This window comes from Melospiza georgiana, chromosome 4 (assembly GCF_028018845.1).
Source record: "Melospiza georgiana isolate bMelGeo1 chromosome 4, bMelGeo1.pri, whole genome shotgun sequence".
In the NCBI taxonomy this organism is placed as follows: domain Eukaryota; kingdom Metazoa; phylum Chordata; class Aves; order Passeriformes; family Passerellidae; genus Melospiza; species Melospiza georgiana.
In genome coordinates this window covers 35,648,366-35,672,121 of record NC_080433.1, presented here as the reverse complement: position 1 = coordinate 35,672,121, position 23,756 = coordinate 35,648,366, and the positions used below count along the sequence as shown (strand labels likewise).

Sequence of the window (23,756 nt, the reverse complement as noted above, 5' to 3'; positions counted from 1 at the left end):
TCTTGTACTATGTAAAAATGAGTGAAATCACCCTGTGCTGGTAAAGGCATAGTTAAAGATAGGTAAGGCCAAGCACGGGTCCTGTGTTACAAAACATTCTGCTTTTAACAAACCAGTAAGAAACAATTCTGTGAGCAGCTGCTGCCCTTGTAGCATAGGCTATGCCATGGTGCCCTGCAAGCTGACCCTCCGAAGGTGGAGCTCGGCCAGAGAGTCTGCAGGCAGCGCTTGGTGCTAGATCTGACCGTGCTTGGGCTGGCACAGTTCTCAGCTGGAGTCCGGTGAGAGGGGTGAGCTTTTTACAAAGTATTCCTGGATGTGATTACCAGACGTGGAACCTGGGGTGATACCGAGAACTTCTTTAATCTTTTAAAATGGGTGCGATGCTAGGGCTTGGACTTCATCTTAAACATCTCTTCCAAGCCTGGTGCTTTCATGATTCGGTGTGAGTGCTGCAGAGCACGGGTCAAGGCCAGCACGGGGAACTCGCGTTCGGGCGCGTCTCTGGTTTGACATTGCCCGGGGCAAGGCTGCGGGAGGCACGTGGCGCGGCTGGCAAGCGCCCCGAGCCGGGCGGCGATAAGGAGGAACAGAAGCGGAGGCGAAGGGTTTATCGCTGTAGGGCGGGCTCACCCAGCCCCAGCAGCAGGCCGCAGCGAGCCAGCGCCGGCGGAGCCACTCCCGGGGCCGCTCCCGGGGCGCTGAGGGCCGGGCCCGGCCCCGGGCGCGGAGCGAGCGCGGCCCCGCCCGGGCGCAAGCGCGGGGCGGGAGGGTGGTGGCGGCGCGTGCGCGGCGGTTGGCGTGGCGCCTCCGCCAATCGCGGCGCGGGTCGTTGCGCGGCGGCCCCGCCCCCGGCGCGGTGAAGGACAAGGTGACGGCGCGGGGCCCGCGTTCAGCCTCTGCCGCAGCGGCTCCGTCTTGCGAGGTGAGTCGGGGCGGCGCGGGTCGCCCGCCGCCGGGGACCGGGCTCAGCCTCGGGGCGGCAGGGCCGCTTCACGGCTGCGGGGCCGGGGCTCGGCGGCCGCGACGTGGCGGGGTTTTCTGGTCCCACGTCGCTCTGCTTTTCTCGCCCGCCTCAGGTCGCCATGTTCTCGTCCATCGCGCCGCTCGCGCGGCACAACCCGTTCTACGCGCCGCACTTCCAGCTGGTGCAGGACGGCGTGAGAAAGCGCCCGGCGGAGCCCGCGGAGGCCTCCGCCACGCGGCGGAGCCTGGCGGCCGCGTCCGCCGACGAAGGTGAGAGCGGGACGGAGGGGCCAGGGCGGAGGCGAGGCCCGCGGGCGTGCGGGGCTGGCGGTGCCTGCGCCGACCCCGCCAACGCGGGCCCGTGCCCGGCAGGGCGGTGCAGGGGATGTCGGCGTCCAGCGGGGCTCGGCCGGGCCGGGAGGGGCCGGTGCCGGGCCTACGCGCCCGCTTGGAGGACGAGGAAGGGCACGGGCGGGGGAGGCGCTGGCAGTGCTTCCGCTCTCCCGGCGCTGTGTGCTGAGGAGCAGGAGGGATCCGGTTTGCCGGGAAAGGACATCGGAAGGTTCTAGTGCAGAGTAATCACAGAAACTCCTGTAGATTTTGTCCTGGGGAGCAGCGAGCGCTTTTTCTGACTCCGCATGGCCTGCAGCCTCGGGAACCGAGGTTGTAGGCCTGTACTTCTTTCATCGGTGGAAAAGAGCAGTGACTGAAATCTGTGCATTCGAAAGACCATCTCTCCCATCCTTTTTCTCTTATTTTTTTCACCAGTTTATTCATAGCTGAGTACGTGAACCCTATTTACATTAGGGTTGCTCGCTATTGTTATTTTTTATTTCTTTTTTTCCTTTATACTAGTTGTGGGATGTATGCCAGATAGCTTGCTATTTAAGATACAGGCATGCACTTAAGAGTTAAGTGCAAGTGCTTCCTGTATGTTTCCCAGTTATTTTGTCGACTTCTGAAGGTCAGACCTTGATGATACTTGCAGTACCACAGAATGGGTAAGGTTGGAAAGGACCACAATGAGTCATCGTCGTCATCCTTACAGATCCAACTTCCCTGCTGAAGTAGGGTCATCTTGGAGCAGATTGCAGAGGTCTGTGTCCAGATTCTTGAATATCTCCAGGGAGGGAGACTCCACAGCCTCTTTGGGCAACCTGTTTCAGTGTGTGGTCCCTACAGTAAAGAAGTTCTTATTTTCACATAAAACTTCCTGTGTGTTGGTGTCTGCCCATTGCTTCTTGTCCTGTCACCACTGAGAAGAGCCTGGACCCATCCTCTTGACACCCTCCCAAAAGTAGTTATAGACAATGGTGAGGTCCACTTTCAGTCATCCTTTCTTGAGGCTGAACAGACCCAGCTCCTTCAGCCTCTCTTCATAAATGAGGTGTTCCAGTCTCCTGATCATCTTTGTCACCCTCTCCTGGACCTGCTCCAGGAGCTGCATGTCTGTCTTGTACGGAGGGGCGCAGGACTGGGCACAGCACCCCAAGTGTAGCCTCACTAGGGCTGAGTAAAGGGACAGGATGGCCCTCGAGCTGCTGGCAGTGCTCTTCTCAGTGCATTACAGGATACCCTGGTGGAGTGGCCTTCTTGGCCACAGGCACACACACTGCTGCCTCATGGACAGCTTGGCTGCCCAGCAGGACCCCCAGCTCCTTCTCTGCAGAGCCTTTTCCAGCCTGTGCTGGTCCGTGGGGCTGTGCCTCCCCAGGTACAGGATCCTGTATTTGCCTTTGTTGTACTTAATTCAGTTTGTCTCTGCACGCCTCTGCAACCTATTGAGATCCATCTGTAGTAGAGGTGGATATTAAAATTCTAATTCTTTTAAGCTGTCAGTGACTTAAAAGCGTCTTTCTGGTTTTACTTAAAAAAAAAAAAAAAGGTAGGAATTAATTTCATCAAGCTACCTCTTCTGGAGCACTGTGATTATTGAAGTATTTCAGTGGAGTCGCATGAACATTCATATAATACATGAAAGAGGTTTGTTTTATGAAGTTTTCAAGAAATTATTTGTGGCTCTCAGTGTAGTAATCCTGCTGCCAGCTAACTAAAGCCCTAAATCGCTCTTTGGTATGCTAAATATATTCACTAGGTGCACTTATTTCTTTAAAGCATTATGCTTAATCTTCATCCTGTTTGTTGGCAGTTGAGGTCAAAGGTGGCCAAAGTTTTTCAATCTTCATAATCTTTTCTGCTGAGTTCATTATTTCATGTACCCAGCTGGTTCTCTGGCTTTTGTGTTGAGAACATAACACGTTGCAGAAGATAACAGAACTCACACAAGGTCACACAAAGTCAGTACAAGCCACACGACCTTCTGAGATCAGCTCAGGGCATCAGCCACATCGGCGCTCAGAGACCGAGTATTTTATGACCAGCTCATGGAATTTGTCCTTGTTACCATGTCAGATTGGAAGCAGAGAGATTAAATAGTTACGATGTAGCTGTCTCAACAGAGGAGATACATTTTTATGCCATATGTATAATTTGTGTACCTTAGAGATATTTGTCTTAAATGATTACCTGGATATGTTAGAATGACTTTCTTTTCCTCTGTGCAGCATGTTCAGCTGTTTTTTTAGAAATTGTTTAGAAAATTTGACTTTACTTCTGAAATAAAAAGTCCAAGATCATCTGTGGCTTTATTTTCCTAGTAGTGCTGTACCACTCCAAACTTAGGCACCTCTAAAGAGCTCAAGCCTAATGGATACTGGCTTTCTTTATCACTGTACTCGAACACCAGGCTGACAGATCAGTCTGAATAGCATTGTAATCCACATGCATAAAACTCTTCTTTTGTCTGGCTACTATAAAGGTCTGTCCCTGTCATTTGAGCAGTATGACTTTAAATTACTGTGGTAAAGGCAATGTGAACAAGCAGTTCTGAGATCTGGCAGCATGGTAGCTGCTGCAGGGCTGTGGTGCTGTTGGCCAAAGACACAGCTAGACAGAGCTGGCCCAGACAGACCTGGAGTCTGTTCTCTGGTTACACCTGCCTGATCTGTGTGTGTTTAACCAGCCACTCTAGAAAGAACAGATTGTTTCTGCTAGCCAAGCTATTTTGGAACTATGTGTAAGTCCTAGACCAGCATATTTACAGTCTTTAGCAGTGTCTCAATTAAAAATAAGTAATTCTGATAACTGACTTTTGGCTTTTAACTTAGGTTCACTATGGCATCTGTGATTTGATATTTATTCTTTTAAATAAAGAAAAACTTACTTTTTGTTGTTGGGCAATTTTTAAAAGTAAGGTGAAAAACATAAATACAAAATGTAGTGTAAAATCTGGAACATTTGTGGGAAGGAGTTCCTTTAAAAGTTACGTTAGCAAAGTTAGGAGCTGGATAAGCCTGCTAGTGTTATCTGCTCTGCTGGTGCTGTTGAACACCATTGTCAGCTTCTGGTGGTATTCATAAAGGAATTCACAGCCAGAAAGATGGCAAAGAAGCTCTACATAAGATAGGCTTTTGCTGTCTTTTAGTTGTCATTGGTATTTCTTGGTAAGTTGTAACACTTGAATGTCTATTTCATTATATTGAAGTGACACCAATAAATTTAGCAAAAGATTGTTTTTCTACTTTGAAGAATATTTTTTACATAGTGTATTATTTTCTGTATTCTTATTCAGTATGTTGGATTTGCTTTTATGTATATTTTTAAAATGTTGAGCATAGTAGCAGAGCTGTGCTGCTAATGTATGCTTATTTTTTACTGTTCATTGTAAATTTGAGTGTTTCTTGTTTGCACTCACGCATAGCCTCTGTAGCTTCTTCAAAAATGGAAGAAGGAAACGGATTCTTTCTTTCCAGCTCCAGTAACTTTGTTATCTAGCAGTATGTGAAAATTAATAATTATTTTAAGATTGGATTATTTTATACACAATATATACACTCTATAGGACAGTACATAGGAAGTATCTCTTGAATAAATGTGATCTGAAAGATTCTCTAATGAACCTTGTGTATAAATAGCGATCTGCTGTTTCATTAAACAAGCTCTATACATGTGAGATTCTGTATTTGAAAGAGTTTATAAAAAATCTTTGTAAATAATCTGAGAAATATGTGAAAATATATCTGCATATGTCCAACACAAAATTGTAGCTTTTTATAGTCTCTACTTAAGAGACACTACTTAAAAAAAAAAGTCTCCACTTAAACTCTACAGAAGTTAAACTGTCATAGAATATTTAACTAAAGAAGCTTGGTCTTTTGAGTACTATAGGAATACTATTCTTATTTCCTGGATGTAAGAAATTGTTGGGCATTGCAACTTTGAGTCATAATTTCTGCTAGTAACTTGTGGGATTAATTTCTATGGTTTTAGTGTGCTCTGAGCTAAAACTTCAGTGTTTCTTCCTTTGCTTATTTAAAGGAGCAAATTCAACTTGGAAGGCTTAGAATCAAATTTTTTCAGTCCAAAATGTTTTAATTTAAAGCAAAAGAATAATTTTTCATTATAACACTATATTCAAATGATACAGCATGGGAGATTATTTCAGTTTAATACTTTTGAGAAGGTAGCACTTAGTTTTGTTTCTTTTCTGATCATTGTTACCATTTATGATTGATCATATATATGTAATTTTTTTCCAATTAACTAGAATACAGCTGTGCCTATGGCTCAAACAGATTCTTTATCCTTTGTGGCTTTGGTGGGATTATTAGCTGTGGAACAACACACACGGCCCTGGTTCCTCTAGACCTGGTTAAATGCAGAATGCAGGTTTGTTCTGCATGTTGGTATGTGATGACAGAGCATGTTCAGTGTGGTATATTTAATTACTAATGAGATGGAGGCATAAACCATACCGTGGACATGGCTGTCCAACAGTGCATGGAGTTGATATAAAAGCATGGTGTGTCTTTATTTTTTGCTGCAGAATACAGTTGTGAATATGGCTCGCTCAAGTTTTATGCTCTCTGTGGCGTTGGTGGGGTCCTAAGTTGTGGCCTGACACACACTGGTGTCGTACCTCTGGATTTAGTGAAATGCCGTATGCAGGTTTGTATCAACTCAAACATTTCTTCAACTTCTGTTTTCTATGTAGACAGCATATTAAGAGTTGGCAGTAGGGATGCAATCTTTTGTGGATGAGAAGAAGCAAGCAAACTTGAATTTATCAAATCTACTGCTGTAAGACTAGCAAAATACCACTTTGAAGAGAAGTAAAGGTATTACAGATAATATGGATGCGTTATTTTTGACAGCGTTCAAGGCACGTTTAGGTGACTGTATTTGCTAAAAGGCATCTACCACAATGTTACTCTGCTGGCTGGTTAGCTGTCCAGCATTATTCCAGTGCTTTTGGAGTAAGGAAATAGTATCTTTTGGATCTGTGTTTTTTAACCTGGAGTGACATGCATGTGTCATTTGATCCATTAACACCAAGGATATCAATGCACGGCTTATGGATTGGATATTTTCTAATGATGCCACTTCGAGCAGTGGCTAGAACTTGATTTGATATCATGAAGGCCATTGATGCTTGCAACTGCTTTCCTTGAAGTGGTTTTTTATTAATCTAAAGGGAGCATTATTGCATTGCACTTGTGACACATTAAAATAATTTTGTGAATAGCCATGGATGAAAACATACTAATGGATTTATTCAGGCAAATCTGCAAGAATGAAGCAAATTAAAGCACTCCTGTAAATTTCTGGAAATATAGTAGTTCATGATTTCCCTGTTGCATAGGCTGATTATAAAAATGGCCATTTTGTTATTTTAGAACTCCTGAAATTAGGAGGGAACTCTGGATTAGTCAGACCTCCTTGTCATGCTAGAAATATGCATGTGCTGTTCTTCAAAACCATGTTCTTTGGAATGGCCTTTATTTAATGTTTACCAGAGAGACTTTTTCACATTCTTGAGAGCATCTGAAATTCTGGTCTCAAACTAGGAAATCTGTAACACATCAGACATGCTCAGTGTGGGCTACCAGTTCTGGTTTATTGTATGGTCAGGGTGGTGGTACTTCCCTTTCCCTCTCCAGCACTTAGAGGGAGGTTCAGGAGGGGGGTTCCATGTGGATTGCAGGTGTGATCTTGTAAAACCTGTCAGCATTTATCTCTTTACAGATCCAGTACAGAGCATGTTACTAATCCTTCCTAAGTTCTCCAGGAAGAAACCTGTTGCCTGCCCTCTCATGTCTTTTTAAGAAGAGGTCACCTTTGCCATGGTTTAACTGAAACCAGGACACCTAATAACTAAGCTTGGTTCTGACTTGAACATAGTCCCATTTTACAGTGCCTGATTAAATATCAAATTTTCTAAAATTATGTCTCTTTCTAAAATTGACATATTTAGATGAACTAGATCTCAAGTATGTTGTTCCTAGACTGCATGACAGTATACCAGTCAGTGCAGGTTGGCATGCATGTTTCATAGCTCTTTCTAAAAGCTTTGATGGGCATCCAGTTTGATATTTTCCTTTTTTATCCTTAGAGGAGCTGTAGGATGATGTCAGATATGAAAAGTAACAGTGGGATGTGACGTAATTACCCATTAAAAAGTTCCTGCTAAATTACTTCCTTTCACCTGAAACAAAATTGTTCAAGTCAGTCTGTGTTAAATTTCTGATAAGTTAATAAAATCTCTCAAAATTTAATGGGCAGAAGACAATTGGTGTAGCCTCTATGGCCTTTATTGCCAAGTCAAAGTACAAGTGTGGAAGTTTTTGAGTACTTTTTGATCTGGTTTGCTCCATCTATCTTAGTCTGCCTGAGTGGAGAGATCACAGAGGAGAAACAACCTTCTGTGATTAGTAATCATGTGATCTCTAGGTTTCTGGCAGTGCTTGAGTGTACATAGCTAGAGTGTGTAAAGTAGATGAGATTACTGACAGGACCCATTAAATTTTTAAAAATTTGATCTATACATAGTTGCACCAGTAGCTGCACCACTGACAGTGTTAGAACAGTGATTTCAGTAAGTCTTTTCATTACAGTTGCGTTGTTAATTTGGAGAACTAAAGTGAAACAAAATTCAGTTTGGTGGTTTCTGAGTATTGAGGAAGAACATACTGGCTGTTAAAATAAGTCAGGGTTTGAGAGTAGCAAGTAACCATTAGTGTAACTTTGTGGTGTGTATGTCATCTGTCCAGGGAATTATAGGAAACCAGCTGTCTGAGGAAACAAAAATTTAAAATTTTGGATGGGGGTGTGAGAAGGAAAATAGCAATATCAAACATTTAACTGTCTGTTCTTTTTAGGTCGATCCACAAAAATACAAGAGCATCTTCAATGGATTTTCGGTGACAATCAAGGAAGATGGTGTTCGTGGCTTGGCTAAGGGATGGGCTCCAACTTTTATTGGCTATTCCATGCAAGGGCTTTGTAAATTTGGTTTTTATGAAGTTTTCAAAATCTTGTATGGCAACATGCTGGGAGAGGTAAGCCTTAAATCGTTTTTGTAAAGCTGTATGTCTGCAGCATCATAGTATAAGGAGTAATCACAAAAGCATGACTCATTAATAAAAACACGTGTTTAATTCCTTTCAGGAAAATGCCTATTTGTGGCGTACTTCGCTCTATTTAGCTGCATCTGCCAGTGCGGAGTTTTTTGCTGACATTGCTCTGGCTCCAATGGAAGCTGCTAAAGTTCGCATTCAGACACAGCCTGGATATGCAAACACTCTACGGCAGGCTTTACCCAAAATGTTTGCAGAAGAAGGCATCTGGGCGTAAGCATCCCTTCGTTTTAATTGCAATTCTTGATTTTCAGTATGTTTTCTTAATGAAGAGCTGGTGTTGTAGCTAGTTCTGGCTTTAGCTTGTAATACTTTTTTGCTCTTTGTATTTCAAGATAAGAACTTAACATACTTAACATACTTCAGGTGATCTGTGCTGAACTGCCTGTTAATTCCACATGCTCCTTAGATCCATCTTTGTGAGTATCTTTGTGCTGAGTTCTGCTGGATAACTTCAGTTTCTAGCAGTTCCAGTCAGAGATACTCAGCAACTTTCTGGTTGTACAGTCAAAGATGCTTGAGTCATTGGCATGTGAGAGCAATATAACTGCATGTTAGCTTTCTGTTCTGATAGAAGTGGCTGTAGATGTACAGGTCATGTTTCACTATCAGGACTTGGCTGGCATGCAGACATTACCCTTACTGCACTGGTAGTACAAGTACTACATTGCTGCAGTGTATTGTAATCTGAAAAGGGACTAAAGAAACTGCTGTGCAGCCTGGGGATTAGGAAAATTACAATTTGTGCTGCTGTTTGAAGGTAGTACTTAGGAATTCAAACAACTCTAATTTCTGTGGGCATTGACAGCATTACAGGGTCAGTATATAGAAGTTGTATAGCAGCAATAAATAAGCTAATTCATTTCAGGTTAGAAATACACTTTTAAATAATGAAGAAAATGAAACTGAGATTGTCTCTTCTCTGGTTAAGTTTCTATAAAGGTGTTGCTCCACTATGGATGAGACAGATTCCATACACAATGATGAAGTTCGCCTGCTTTGAACGTACTGTTGAAGCTCTCTACAAGTACGTTGTTCCCAAGCCACGAAGTGAATGTACAAAAGGAGAACAGCTGGTAGTCACATTTGTTGCAGGCTATATTGGTAAGGAATCTTTAAGTTCTACACTACATTAATGGATTACTGCAAATCTAGAGACCTGTTGCTTTGCAGAGTATTAACTGAAAAGTGACATTAGCAGATGTCACTAGCATGGGAGAACTTCCCTGCAGCTTTGAAATGTGCAGGAGAAGTAATTATAAAATCAGTCTGTTAGGAGAAAATGGGTCTGTAATAGGAGACTTCTCTTAACTGCTCCTGTATGTTACCAGTATTGATGGCCAGATTTAAAAATTGCAGCTGCTTTAAGTGAAAATTTGCATCTTTCTCAGTCTTGGGAATCTTCTGATGAAAGGGGGGAATTTTCAATATCCAAAGATTCAGAAGTTTTTTTTGGCTGTTTTCTTCTGTTCAGAAGTTTCAGGTGGTTGTACTTAGTGTACACAGTAGTGGTACAGCTAAAACACCACAGAACTAATGTCAAATTATTCTTTCAGCTGGTGTGTTCTGTGCAATTGTTTCCCATCCTGCTGACTCTGTGGTGTCTGTGTTGAACAAAGAAAAGGGCAGCTCAGCTTCACAGGTTCTTATGAGGCTTGGATTCAGAGGTACATTCTTTCTTTCATGTATTTTGGATCAAGTGTTTCTGGTGTTTAGGGGAGGAGGCATTTTTTTCATGCCATTTTATGCTGCTCACACTTTATGGTTTGCTCTCCAGGTGTATGGAAAGGTCTGTTTGCTCGTATCATTATGATTGGTACCCTGACTGCACTACAGTGGTTCATCTACGATTCTGTCAAGGTTTATTTCAGACTTCCTCGCCCACCTCCACCTGAAATGCCAGAATCTCTGAAGAAGAAGCTTGGTCTAACTGAATAGACAACTCATGGACTGACTGCTGGCTGACCCAGTGATGAGTTTCATGAAACTTTTATATATTTGACTATGTAGAAAACAAACTATATAATGTCATTATTGGTTGTGCCCTCATCTCACATGAGGGTATAAATTCTACCACTGTCATTGCCTGAAATAAATGAGAAACAGAGTGCTTAGTGTCTGTTTACTACTGCATATGTAAGCTTCATTTCATAGTAGCAAATACCTCAAATACTCTCCTGGCTTCCCCCCTCCCACCCCAAAAAAGTTTTTAAAAAAATACCCTGTATCACACTTTAGAAACTAGAGATATGTTACCCTTCCACTTAAAATAAGTTTTCACTGTTTCCAGAGAAGTGCCAAGAACCTGTCCTTGCACTTGGAGCCCACTGATCATTTGCCTGTAATAAGCTGTTACTGTGGAACAGCTGAATTCCTAATGGCTGAGATGAGACTGGAGTCTGATGGGGCATCCTGGTCATGATATCAGTGTTTCCCACAGAGATAAAAGGAACCTTATGCACACTAGAGCTGTTTCTGCCTTGGGATGGTCATCCCGACTTAACTTATGCTTACTTGACTAATTTCTGCTTCTGTTGGTTTTGAACCACACCAAAGAACTCGGCTCTTCTGATTGTCCTGTGGAATTAAACAGTAGTTGCTACCTCTTAACTAGAGAAAAGCTGATGTTTAAGATTTTCAAATATATTTGACTACTAATGGTGTACTTCAGCTTTACAATAAAATAAAAATGGCTTGTCTTTTACTCTAGAGTTTGAAAAACTTGCCAGCTTTTCCCTACATTTGCTACAGCTGTAGTTTTTTATTTCAGTTATTTTTTTCTGAATTAGTATAATACTGAATTATGGTTGATACATGTATTTCTGCAGCTCAAGGAGCCATGCCAGGTTTTTTGGACCTTGATGTGAAGAAATACATGCTCCTCAGCACACAAGTTAAAGGAAATGTTAAGGTATTTATTTTAAAGTTTTTTCTCAAGTCTTTGTGGAGGGAGATGGTGCTGCCTTCTGCATTTCACCTGTTCAATAACCCACAGCTGGTAATCACTACACCCTATCCAGTACTACTTAGCTCACAAGGTAGAGCTGGAGCTGATGTGGTTTTTTTGCAATTCTGTGGATAGGCTGCCTTACAGTGTGTGAGCTGATACTGAACGTAGCTTGGCACTTATGTTACACTGCTTCTTCCTCTTTTCTTGGCTCCTTCAGAGCCAGAAGGACAAGTCAGGCAGGTGCCATTGGAATATCATAAATGTACTGACTGCTGCATCTTGCGGAGTTGGATGTGCCTGCTATTGTAGCACTGAGCTTCTCATCCCCTGGGAAAATCCTCCAACTTCCAAGATTTTGAATGATTATGCTAAACAAGAAAGCTGGGCCTTATTTGGAATTGTTGCCTTTCAGAATGCAGAGTAAAAGCTAGAACTACACCATTTCCCTGTGACCATGACAGTAATAAAGGCACTCTTAGAACAACTGCTATCTGCCTGTATTACACAGCAAAGTCAAATTTAGACCCTAAGTCTAAATAAAATACTTGTACAAGTACTTTGTTGTTAAATTAAAATTATCTACTGCTAAAAGTATGTAAATCTTGTTTCCCCATCGTGAATGGGAAGCTCTGAAATTATTTAATGAGTCATTAAATACTTGTAAGAGCTTCCTTGGAGAAGAGCCCTTACTATGACTTGTATTAAGACTGTTGATGTTAAATCACCTTTTGAAGTTGTGTGTATGGTGCAGCTTGCTAGGCAAAACTGTCACTTTCGTGTACTGAAAATCAGTTTCTTTAGAGGTATGTTTTAACTCAGATTTTTCTTTGCTGAAAGTTCCTTCTAATCCTGGGGAAAGTGAAGAACTCAAATTTTAAGGCTGGCAGAAGACTGAGACAAGCTTGGCTCATGTAGTAAGGTAGTCAAGCAGTCCAGTGCAGAGCTAAATTTCTCAAGACTCATTCTGTATGTGGAGCAAAGTCACACAATTTTTCTCTAGGATTGAGTCCATGTTGCACAGTTGTTAAAAATACATACAACAATAAGAGAATTTTAAGTCCATTTTCTTATTGCTCACTGGTAGACCTGAAACTATCTTTTAAAGATGCTTAGATAATTTTGTCAAGGTAGACCTGAGATAAGACTACAAAGGGCAGCCAGCAGTTCCTCTTGTAACTGAGAAAGGGAAACTACACTTAGTGTTCCTTGCAGTGTTGTATTTCAGTGGAAAACCCAAGAGGGGGAAGAGAATTGCCTTGCAGCTGCCAGCTTCATTGACATTCAGCCATAGGATTGTTCAGATGCTTGTTAGGAAAGGGTGTTGCTGAAAGGGTTGCCTGCTGGTATTTTAAAGAAGCTTCAGTGGGAAAAATGTATTAAAATTCATTTAAAAGGTCAACTTTGTCACTGATAACTGCTTTGTGCGTAATGCCTGGTACATTTTCCAAAGGTTGAGATGGAGAAATGGTACTTTTGAAGGAAAGTCCAAAAGGGGTACCCATTTTGAACTTAGGTAACTCCAGACCCATCAATAAACCCCAAAGTGCTCTGTAAAACATGGATTATGTATATGCTGCTTGTGTATATTTTATGAAGGAGAAAACATACTTTCTTGCTGGTTTTGGAGCTGAGATGAGCTTTCTGGTTTAAAGTATATATAAATTTGGAGTAACTACTGCATTTGCACACGGTGTTTGTATCAGGTTGTACTGCAGATGAAATGTGCTGACGCTCACTGATACTTGCAGAAATGTCTGTTGCATATCATTTTAAAATGGGCTGTAATAATACAAATACTTGTAACTCATTTACATTTTTACATAGAAATGATGTAGTTCGCAGTGAAAACAATAAACATCCTGCTTTTTTATAGCAAATATGAGTACCTTGGGTAGATGAGCTTAATAGCTGCATGGTGTTGTTACAGAATTTTTGTAACTCAGTGCTAGGGAGAAAGATACTGCTAGCAGAAAATTCTTGGCTAAGCAGATGTTCTGGTGTCTAAAAGTAGATTTTATTCTTTTGGGATTAATTTGCTCATGTAGTTTTTCATCATTGATCATTTAATGCTGTTGCTGGCTTTTGGGTTGTTTTTTTTCCTTTCAAGTTGCTGACAAGTATACTAATTGGCCAGTTTTGTACCTGAAAGCTAAATTAAAAGCAAAGATGGCCTGAATGTCACTACATTTTGGGCTCAATGATCTGGTTTAAGTAGCATAGCTGTAATTTTCATTATTACCTGAATCACTCAATCATTTGATAAAATTGCAGAGTATCACTGCATGGCCCTAGAAATGAACTTGTAGTTTCACTGAGCTGTTACTCTCCCTAACTGACAGTACTAAAACAAGAAGGCAAGGTTACCTGTCTGCTTTAAATTTTTGAAAAATACCTCACTTTCTGCTCACCTTTTCCACTGTCGAAGGAGCTCTCTGCCTCCCTGCTTAGAGCAGTATAATTATAAAGCTACTATAAAATTTTCATTTTTTAGTACAGTGGAGATGTGTGCCCAAAGGGTAGACAGAGATTTGTAATACCTGTGTGGATTATGGGAGAATTTCCGATTGCTCGCCTTACTGCTGAGGTCAGTACGGTGGTGGGACAACTTGAGATACAGATTATTCCAAAATACTTTTTTCAAGTAAACTACCTTTGTGACTTAATCATTTTTGTCTTGCTTGCAGCAAGAAAAATTTCTGAGAGGATTATCCTGGGAAGTAAGGGTAGGAATTCTGCATACACCTAAAGGGAAAGGGAAATGAAAGGTCCTGTAACATTTTTTGCATGCTTAACTTCCCTTGGAGACCACGCACAGGAATGTACCCTCAGCTTTTCACTGGGAGACGTGTTCTAGTCTTTGGAGGTTGAAAGTGAAATCCACAGTTGTTGATCCTGGCTTGTTTTCTGGTTGCAAGGAGTAAGTACACTCTGCATGCAGACAGACCTCTGCTGTGTCAAGGCTGCTCAGATTAACTGTGCAGCTGGAATGTATTTTTTTCCACATCACTTGTGTAGATGTTGCTCTACCGGTTCTCTGGTTCTGCCTCTCCAGATTCTTACTGGCTACTGACCACAAATGATGCATTCATAAAATTGAAAGCAAAGTGAATAAAGTGACTGTAGCCTGTGATGCCTTTAATCCACAATATATTTAATATGTAACCCTCAAACCCCCAAGATGTATGTGCATGTGTACGTACATTGCTCCAGGTATGATAGGCAATGCATACTTTACCATGGCTGTTCTTTAATTTTGCTGCCTGCTTCAAATGCCATTTGGTATAGCTCACTTAAGAACTGTGTGGAACAGCAAAGGGACAGGGGTTGGTAGAGTATCTGTGGATGCTCCTAGGAAAACCTGTCTTTTGACAGGTTTATTCTTGCCATCTGTCAAGTGGCCTAGAAAGGGGTAGAAGAAAGGGGGAGATAGGAATGGACCTGCACCAAAAAGAGGGAAACTTTAAACAAAGTATTGCAGGTTGACTGTGGGCAAATGAAGCAAAGAAGATACAGAAGACCAGCAACATGAAGCAGACCAAAATACATGGAATGCTGAATGAGGATGAAAATAGTGAGGGAGAGGAGTGCTTGTATCTTCCATACCATCAAGAGTCTAGTAGTTGCTAGATGTTAAGGTATGGCCAACTGAAAAGCTATAAAGGCTTTCCTATATACTTCTTGATATAATTTCATTTACAGGCATTTTCTGAGTTGCTGTATTGCTTCTAATTGATATTTATAGCCATTTTTATTCCTATTTAATGCCCTTCTCTCCCACCTTCCTCTGCTAAAAGCATTCCCACTATCTTGTTAACTGCCTACTTCATTTTCAAATGTCTCAAATCTGTTGTTCTACAGCCCCTAAATAGTCCCAGTAGTTCAAAGCAGTAGCTTTCTGCGATATAAGCAGCTTCTCTTTGCTAATTCTGCTGCTCGCTGAGACTAAGAAATAATGAATGACTAACACTGTTAGGATTCCTGAGCAGACACTGTGACACTGGGATAAAGCCATCAGCAGCATCATTAGGTCTTTCAGAGCATTGTCCCTATAGAGCGTTCTGTGTTTTAAAGACAGAATGGTGCTGCACAGTAATTTTGATTTAATCAGTAATTTTTACATAAAAGCCTTTTGTAAGGCTTTTATAATTGTAAAAGCCTTACAAAGCCTTATACAAATTATTCCATCTCAATGTGTGACAAACTTTCTGGAAGGCATCAGCAATATTTCTGAGCATTTCTTGCTTTGCTGCATTTACCTTGTTAAATATTATTTTAAAAAGAAACTAGTTTACAAAAATCATAGAGTGAATAGAGACAAAGTACTACTGCTGCTGCACTACCTCTTGCTTAGCTGGAAACCACAATTCTATTCCTTCCTTTGCAGCAGGAAAGCAAAACTGGAATCTGTCATTCTTGGGTCCTACTTTCTTCATGAAAGCAAACTCTAAAGCTAAGAACATAATTTTGTACTTTAACACTGCTTTATTTTACAAAACAAGCAATTTATTAAATATAGCATCTGTCATTCTTCAGAAAGATACATGCAAAGAGGTAAGTTTGTTGTTCACATTATTATTTCTCCCTTGAAATAAGTTTGACTTTTTCCTGTCCTTTCAAAGGAACAGGACAAATTTCAGGTTTAGATGTGCTTCTAAATGAAGCCTTTAAATATTGTCTGTCTTCTCAGTACTACACATGATGGGAGTTAACAATTCTCAAACACTATTCTTTAGGCAGTGGCCTTTCAGTGATCAATTAATGTCTGAAATCTTGGTTATTTCATCTTTCACATCCTTGATCTCGGTTTGAACTCTCATTAGATTGGCCAATTTCTCATTCAGTAAAGCAATTTCCTTCTCCCGTTGCAAGACCTCCTCCACTAATCTTCCTATTCTCAGTGTTAGGTCATTTACTAAAGGCTCCAAGATGGCAAACTCCTTTTTAACTTTGTACATCTTAGGTTTTAAATCATTAGCAAATGTAACTGTCTTCAGAACTTTTGCTCTGTCACCTTCAAGATTCAAAAGTCTATTGGAATGCTTGTTAAAATCACTCCTTAACTCAGACAGTGCTGTCTTGATTTGCTCGATTTTCCTTGCATTACTGGATGCCAGGCTTTGTATTTTCGTACTTCGGTCGATGCTACTGGTAAGGAGGTCGCCTATGTTTTTTACTGTTGCCTTTTCACCTTTTTCCACTTTATCTTCTAGTGTTTGCAAAGAATCTGTCAGTGCAGTCATGTCCGAGACCAGGCCTGAAATGCGCCTTATGTCAGTTTTTACTGTCACAATTGTCAATGTTACATTTTTTGCTACAGAAGCTGTGTTCTGTTCAGCGCTTGAAACTGCATGAAAAAGGCTTGTTAAATTCTTCTCCAGTTCTTCTTGCTTTTTAATTATGCTGCTAGACCATGTTTTCATTGTATAAATATCTTCCTGCAGATATTTAATGTGAGAAATTATTTGAAGATCTTCCAGCTGTTTCATTAAGTTCCAAGTCTTTTCACACTAGAAGGATACAAAAATATTTCTAGCTTAACAAGTCAATATCAAAATTCAAGCTATACTTCAATGAAATATCCTACTATTCTGACATTCAATTTGAGTGCAAACTCTGTTTCTAGGAAATCAATTTCTATTACAACACAACCAGGTTTTTTTTCTTGTCAGTATACATAATAAATGTTAGTACGTCTTCTATTACAACAAAAAAATAACAAGAAGGTGCTAATATGACTTTCCAAGGTGACCTCTGAAAACACAAGTCATCAAATGGAATCTTCTTCCATAGATAAGAATTTTTAAGTCTCCATAAAAGCTATTTTAGTGAAGGAAATCTCATGCTACTGCTGGATTTTTGTCTTGATTTGCTAGTTCACGCTTTTATATTTATTTTCTTATGATTGGGTCTTGGTTTTCAAATTTGAGAGGAGGAAAGGAAATTATCTAAGTGAAACTATCCAGTTCAATCCCCAATAAGTCAGGGTAGAACTTGGAGAGAAAAAAACCACCAAACAGGCAAACTGAAACACCTTCTATGAGGCTAGAATTAGTTTCATATAAATCCTTTTCTGGACATTAGTAATAAAAAATCACAGAAACCAGTATTTTTAACTCTTCAATAGTGCTGGTCGTTCCTCAATAGCTCAGAACCGTTTTGCTCAAAAGCAAAGACCAGAATTTAAGTTGTGGAAAGTTGTGCTTGTTTCCTACTTAATGCCTCCAAGGATGAGGATTTCATGTTGAATCTCCTGCGCGTTCAGCTTTCCGTAGGGTTGAGGTTGATGAAAGATTAGGGATCACACCACTGTCACTCCCACCACCCTGCCTCAAAATGATACAAAGTAGAAACACTAGAACTGAAACACTGAAAAAACCCTGAAACTTGTGAAAAATATTTAAAAAGCATTTCTTTATATCATAGTTTTTCCTAATAGGACAGGGAACACTAAAGTATTTACTCTGCACCCTTTCTGGAGGAACAGTTTATGCATCAGGACAGGGAAATTCACTACAATATATTTTTATTTTGAATATCACTGTAAACAGAAATTTATACATAAGCAATAATTATATGAAACCAACACAGTTTTATGGCATTGAGAAACACTGGTTTCACAGTCCCTTGAATGGACAGTGTTACTTGTTTAGTGAAGATTTCAGTGGAGTTCTAAAGAAATTAATGTACAAACCCAGACTAATTTAAATTAGGTCTGATTAAGTCATAAATGTGTTCATACTGTTTCTACTAAGTAACCTCCTTTCCAGAGAAATACAAAATTATCGAGCCATTAAGTCTGCAGACAATTTGTGTTGTCCCTGAGATCCAAATTTCAATGAATATCTACCAGGCCTACTAGGTAGTATTAGATCATGTGTAAGTAGGTCTGTGGGTAAACTGGATATTCCCTGCTCCCAAGCACATAACTCCACTGATTTCATTAATTACTTCTGCAGCTCTTGGTTCAGCAAACTTTGGGAAACAATGTCAGTGACATTATTAATTCTTTTTCTTTTCAAAAGCAAAGCAATACAAGATATATCATGTAATGCCTAACAAAGAGCATCCTACAGAAGAAAATGTTAAAAGGTTAAAATTTGTCTCTAAAGCACCAAAATGCCCCCCCCCCCCAAAAATAAAACCAAACCAGGTGCTATGTAAATGCCACCGTATAGAAACCAGAACAATACAAGGTTCTCAGCAGGTTTCCTCTAAGGGTGTTTTATCTAAGCTTCAGCTATTAAAAATGTACTCAGTGCTTTCCTGCAGCACAAAACCATTATGGTGTGCAACACTTTAAAAGCAAGGTAAAGCTATCTCAGCTGAGAAATAAGTGATTAATTGTTCACTGTGTTACAAGTCAATGGAAAATAATACACAAAGTATCAACAAAAGAAACTAAGTAGTGAAAGCTAAATACAAACTAAAAATATGAACTTTTTCCCCTTAAATCTAAATACTTGGCTTCAAATTATTTTTAATAAAAAAGATCTTTTAATAAATAAACTGAAAATAATCCTTAATTTAAGAAAATATTCCTTTCCTTCTTTACCAAAGTATTACTCTCTTGCTCTCTACCCTCTTTCTCAACCTTTCAAGCTGTTCCAATGATCTTCAGATCAATGACAGTCCATCAGCTATCCCTGACATAGATTTAAATCACATTATTTATAGAAAAGTGCTTTTTTATCAATGAAAAAACTAAGGCCAAATTCACTTATCCCCATTCTGGTCATTTTCTAAGTGAAAGCTTTCTAAAGTTACTTCTTCTGCTTTTGAAGATACTGCTGTGTCAGGCCCTGTTTCTAGAACAGCTAGTTCATGTTGCATTTTGATCAAGCTGCCATTGGACTGGAGGCCTTCAAGAGCCTTCTGCATGGCCACTGTATCAGACACAGTTTTCAGCATGTCATTTTCCACAGCATACAGCTGTGTCTTCAAGTCTTCTATCTTTTTCTCCATACCAAGCAAGTCACTTGACAGCCTAAGAATAGAGTGAATAGCATTTTCAATTGTTGGCAAATGGGTCTTGCACTCCTCAATTTTAGGTTCATAGTTTGCAAGTTTCTGATTCAGGTCTGTGTCCTTGGCTACCAGACTATTCTGTTCTTCTTCTAGCTTTTCAACTGACTTTGCATCCAAGTTCAACTTTTGTTCAACTCTAGAGAATTCATCATCTTCCTGCTTTTTTAGTGTTCTGATATTTCTGGCTGTACTGTCCTCCAAATCTTTTACCCTTTCTGCAAGGGATTTAATTCTTTGGTCAACTTCATTGATTTTGGAAGTAACTTCTGTATGTATGAACTTTGCTTCAGATTTTAAACCACTAGCATTTGTGTTCATTTCATCCAGACTTCTTCTCCAGGAATTTGTTACATTTTGGAACTTCTCATTAATGCTCTGCAACTTTAAAGATAGAGTCTGTTCATTGTTCTGAATATCATTTATGGCGTTATGAAGAGAAGATATTTCCTGCCCAAACTCAGTCATCACAGAGATGGATGAGGCAGCTTCTCGCAGGATACTTTCAGAAGACTCAAGCTGCATTTAAAAGTAAGAACAGAAAACTCTTTCCATTTATTAAGAGGTAATAAAGTCCCTTAAAAACCACTGTGCTTGTTACAAAGCTCCTCCATGGTGCGTTTCCATGTTTCATCTTTAAAATATTGTTGATTAACCTAGCATTAAACAGTCATGGAAAAAAGCTGTGTCTGTTGTTGAACTTCTATAGCATATATGCAATTTTCTATGTTTGGGGTTTTTTTGTGTCCAAAATACAGTAAATCTCATGCAACATTCTGCAATCTGTAGTATATAAATATCCAAATTACATCATGTATAAATGACATTATTCTGAGATCAGTGCTGAAACAAAATCACTGGCATGAGCCATGCCGTGCTACCATCCTTATTGTAAGGTATCAGGGCTAATTCAGCAACCAGCACAGCTTTTCTAATTGGTAATGTCACACGTGGTAATGTCTTTTCTCATTACTACTGTATTTTCTTATCACTTTATTATGTCTTCATATCATTAGACCAGGTCTGCTAGATAAAAATGCTGGTAAATTTTCTTCAAATCAATGTACATTAGAATTGCACACAAGAGAGGACTGGTAAAATGAAATGTGCATGTATGTAAGTTCTTCAAAATGGTTTAGTTTCTAAAAAATGATACTGAGGCACAGCTACTGTATTCACATACTGGAACAATGGCATGGATTGACATGCTTTGTCACATGAAATAGTCTCTAAATGCCTCTTCACAGGCAAGTAAAACACATTCTGAAAACTTGTTTTAAAACAGGCAGTTATATTAACAAAATAACAATGAAGTAAGCGATGACAAATATTCACCAAAGATCATCCAATTAAGATGTTAATGATTACCTTCTCAGAAATTAAGTTTACTTTATTTCCCACATCCATGATTTTTTCAGCTTCTTGATGTAAAAAATTGTACTTTCGTTCCAGATCAGCAAATTGACCCGACTGCTGAAATAGAAACCTGCAAATTTCAAGTAAATGAACAGAAAACATAACTTCTCAATTAGTATATATTAAGTATTCCATGACTTGATTCACAGAAAATTGTTACTGGAGGGATTTGTGTTCACAAAATGTACTAGATCAATACATGGCCAAAATAATAATAAAAAAAAATTGGTCTGTCTTGATACTGGAGTTATCTTCTAAAAGAGGTATGACAGCAAGAAAGCATCCATAGATGTCTTGGCTTTTACATTGCATGCTAAGGTAACTAAGGCACTGATGCTGCTAAGATATTTTAAAACATCTTTAACAAAGGTATTTGACCTTTACTTAAAGACTCCACCTGATGAATGGTTTATTACGCTGCTGAGCAAATTATTTACAGCAAACTCTATTTCATCTCTTCTGTCCAATTACTTATTGCCTGCCAACCTTCCTGTCAGCCTAAGCTGCTCTCCAAACTTAGATGCAGTCTCCAAAGCAGATATTTAGAATACATGAGCAAGGCACCTTCAGGGTGATGTAACAGCTGGAGCTTGTACAGTAACTCACTGCACACCCATGTTTCCATTCCTGTCAATACTGCTAACTCTTTCCTGGATCCTTCTGCCTCTAACAAGTTTCTCTAGACACTTAGCCCAAGCCCTCTGCTAATATGCAAATCATAAAGCCCACAAAATAAAAAGAAAATACTAAAATCCTCTTTAGAGAGTTACCTACCAGCTCACCACCAGGCAAACAGTAAGGGAAATGATACTCAAACTTGTCCTTGAGTCCATCCTAAAGGAACTGTGATTACTGCTGCTCCTGGGACTTGCCAGCTTCTCATAATTACTGTGTTTCTCAGCCTTCTGTGAACCTTCGCTGGTCTTGGATGAAGAAATACCTTTTTTCCTTGGCTTAACTTCAGACATTTTGTGGTTTTAAAAAGCAGAAGCAAAGGAGAGATCTAGAAAAAAAAAAAAAAAAACAAAACAGAAAGGACTGGTTTTTACTCCTTACATTTTGCTTTTAAATATCCTCAAACATAAAGTTTAAGTTCACAAATACACCTCTAAACATGTTTCTTTTGGTGCTCACTATACTTCCTAGTTATGTGAAGTTTTGTAAAGTATCATCACACTTTTATTTGCTTTCTATATTACAGAGCACTGCTTTCATATTTTGTCCAACTGAACTAACTTTCCAAGCTTAAGCTAATTTCATCTTTCCATAAATATTCCATCTGCTGTAGAAAAGGCTAAGTTAAATGTATTTAAAATTACAAGGATTAAAAGTGTATTTCTTTCTGTAGCTGATGACTGTGACAATTTCATCAGCAATTTCACTGATGAACTTGTGTTTTACCTGTAGATTTGAAAAAGAATTATTACCTACACCACACTAAAAGGGGAAAGCTAATTTTCAGTTTAAAAAATAAAATTGCAAATCAAGCTTTAACTTAGTAGTTCTATTGTAATGATTTCATGTCATCTGTAAAATCACAAATGTTGGTTAACAAAAAGTCATGACAGAAAAATTCAGAAGATTCATGAAATCATGCCTCTAGAAAAAAAAAACCCTGTAACTTCCTCTTGATAAAATTAAGGTCAGAATAGATTGAGGCAATATGAATCTCTAGCTCACATTTTAATCATCCAAGTGAAGTACACAGTGTAGTTTTTAAGCCTAAGATCTTCCACCATACTGCTCAAAATAGACTTGATCCTTGGCAGAGTTGCTTTAGCCTAATTTGAGACCAAACTATTGTGCTGGTTTTTTGGATCACTTTGCAGCTCTGCTTAGTCACATATCAAAATATAAATATTTGGAGATACTTACGTAGTCATGTACAGGGGTAACAGGCATTGTTTAAAATCTAATCTGCCATGCCGGTAGCTTAGAGCTGTTTGAGCCACTGTACTAGGAAGCACGCTGTGAGGTTGAAGCATGGAGGGAAAAAAGTTTTCCATTTCCAAAAAATCCCACAAAAAAAAACCAAAAAAACAAAAAACCAAAACAAAACACCAAAAACAAAACCCCAAAGAAAACCAAGCAAAAAAAGCCACCACAACAGAAAAATTGTATTTTGAAGCTTTTAAAACATCTTTGGGTTCGAGAGCACATACCATGAAGTTAAAGTGGATTAGAAAAAAGAGCTCTGAATGGTAGTTAGGGAAAGAGTTTCACAGAGAAAAGCTCTGCTTCGAGAGGACGGCTGCAGCGCGCAGCCCGGCGCTGTACAGGGGACGAGCCGCAGCTCCCCAGAGACCCTTCCGGACCGGTCTGCTCCCCCAAAGTGACCGAGTGCCCCCTCCGCTCCCCCGAAGGGACCGAGTGCTCCCTCCGCTCCCCCGAAGGGACCCACATCTCCTCCTGACCCCTAAGGTGACCGAGTGCCCCCCTCCGCTCCCCCAAAGTGATCCACATCCCCTCCGCTCCCCCCAGTGACCGACTGCTCCCTCCGCTCCCCCAAAGTGATCCACATCCCCTCCGCTCCCCCAGAGTGACCCACATTCCCTCTACTCCCCCCAAAGTGACCCACATCTCCTCCTGACCCACATCCCCTCCAAGCCCGCCCTGCAGGACGCCCCCAGCCCCAGCAGTGCCTCCCCATGTCCCGTCCCTGCGGCCGCTGTCCCGTACCCGCCGCGCCGCTCCGGCCTCAGCTGTGGGGGCGGAGGCGGGCAGGGCCGCCCTGCCCCGCAGGCTCCACGTTTACAGGCCCCGGGGCCCCTCCCCTGCCCGCGGTCGGTGCATCCCGCCCGGTGCGCCACGTCCGGGGCCCGCCCGCCGCGGGCAGCGATCCCGGCACGCACAGCCGGGGCTCGGCGGCTCCGCGCCGGCGCGGGAGGCAGCGCGGGGCTTTGTTCGGCGGCGGCAGGCAGCGAGCG

General features: G+C 40.6%; 2 protein-coding genes and 1 non-coding gene across 5 annotated transcripts; 2 read left to right on the top strand and 1 right to left on the bottom strand.

Annotated features, from left to right (window-relative positions):
• The first annotated feature begins 825 nt into the window (after window positions 1-825).
• Window positions 826-13,268, top strand: SLC25A3 (solute carrier family 25 member 3). The gene is made up of 8 exons (XM_058023623.1): window positions 826-925; window positions 1,080-1,236; window positions 5,852-5,973; window positions 8,184-8,363; window positions 8,473-8,654; window positions 9,373-9,545; window positions 9,998-10,108; window positions 10,219-13,268. Exons 2-8 carry the CDS (start codon window positions 1,086-1,088, stop codon window positions 10,377-10,379), a joined length of 1,080 nt encoding a protein of 359 aa, XP_057879606.1. The 5' UTR covers window positions 826-925; window positions 1,080-1,085; the 3' UTR covers window positions 10,380-13,268.
• LOC131083265 (small nucleolar RNA SNORA53) lies at window positions 8,837-9,076 on the top strand. Its single transcript, XR_009114416.1, has one exon. It is a non-coding gene; the product is annotated as a small nucleolar RNA SNORA53 (small nucleolar RNA).
• Window positions 13,269-15,853: 2,585 nt separating the features above from the next.
• On the bottom strand, window positions 15,854-23,637 carry IKBIP (IKBKB interacting protein). 3 transcript variants are annotated; one of them, XM_058023622.1, is made up of 5 exons: window positions 23,509-23,637; window positions 22,705-22,797; window positions 21,604-21,832; window positions 20,782-20,899; window positions 15,854-16,898 (listed from the first exon to the last, which is right to left on the bottom strand). In XM_058023622.1, the coding sequence occupies exons 3-5, from the start codon at window positions 21,795-21,797 to the stop codon at window positions 16,143-16,145; spliced, it is 1,068 nt and encodes a 355-aa protein (XP_057879605.1). In that variant the 5' UTR covers window positions 21,798-21,832; window positions 22,705-22,797; window positions 23,509-23,637; the 3' UTR covers window positions 15,854-16,142. The 3 variants fall into 3 exon arrangements, with proteins under 3 accessions (XP_057879605.1, XP_057879603.1, XP_057879604.1); XM_058023620.1 differs by lacking the exon at window positions 15,854-16,898 and adding an exon at window positions 17,898-19,932; XM_058023621.1 differs by lacking the exons at window positions 15,854-16,898; window positions 22,705-22,797 and adding an exon at window positions 17,898-19,932.
• Between the last annotated feature and the right edge of the window lie 119 nt (window positions 23,638-23,756).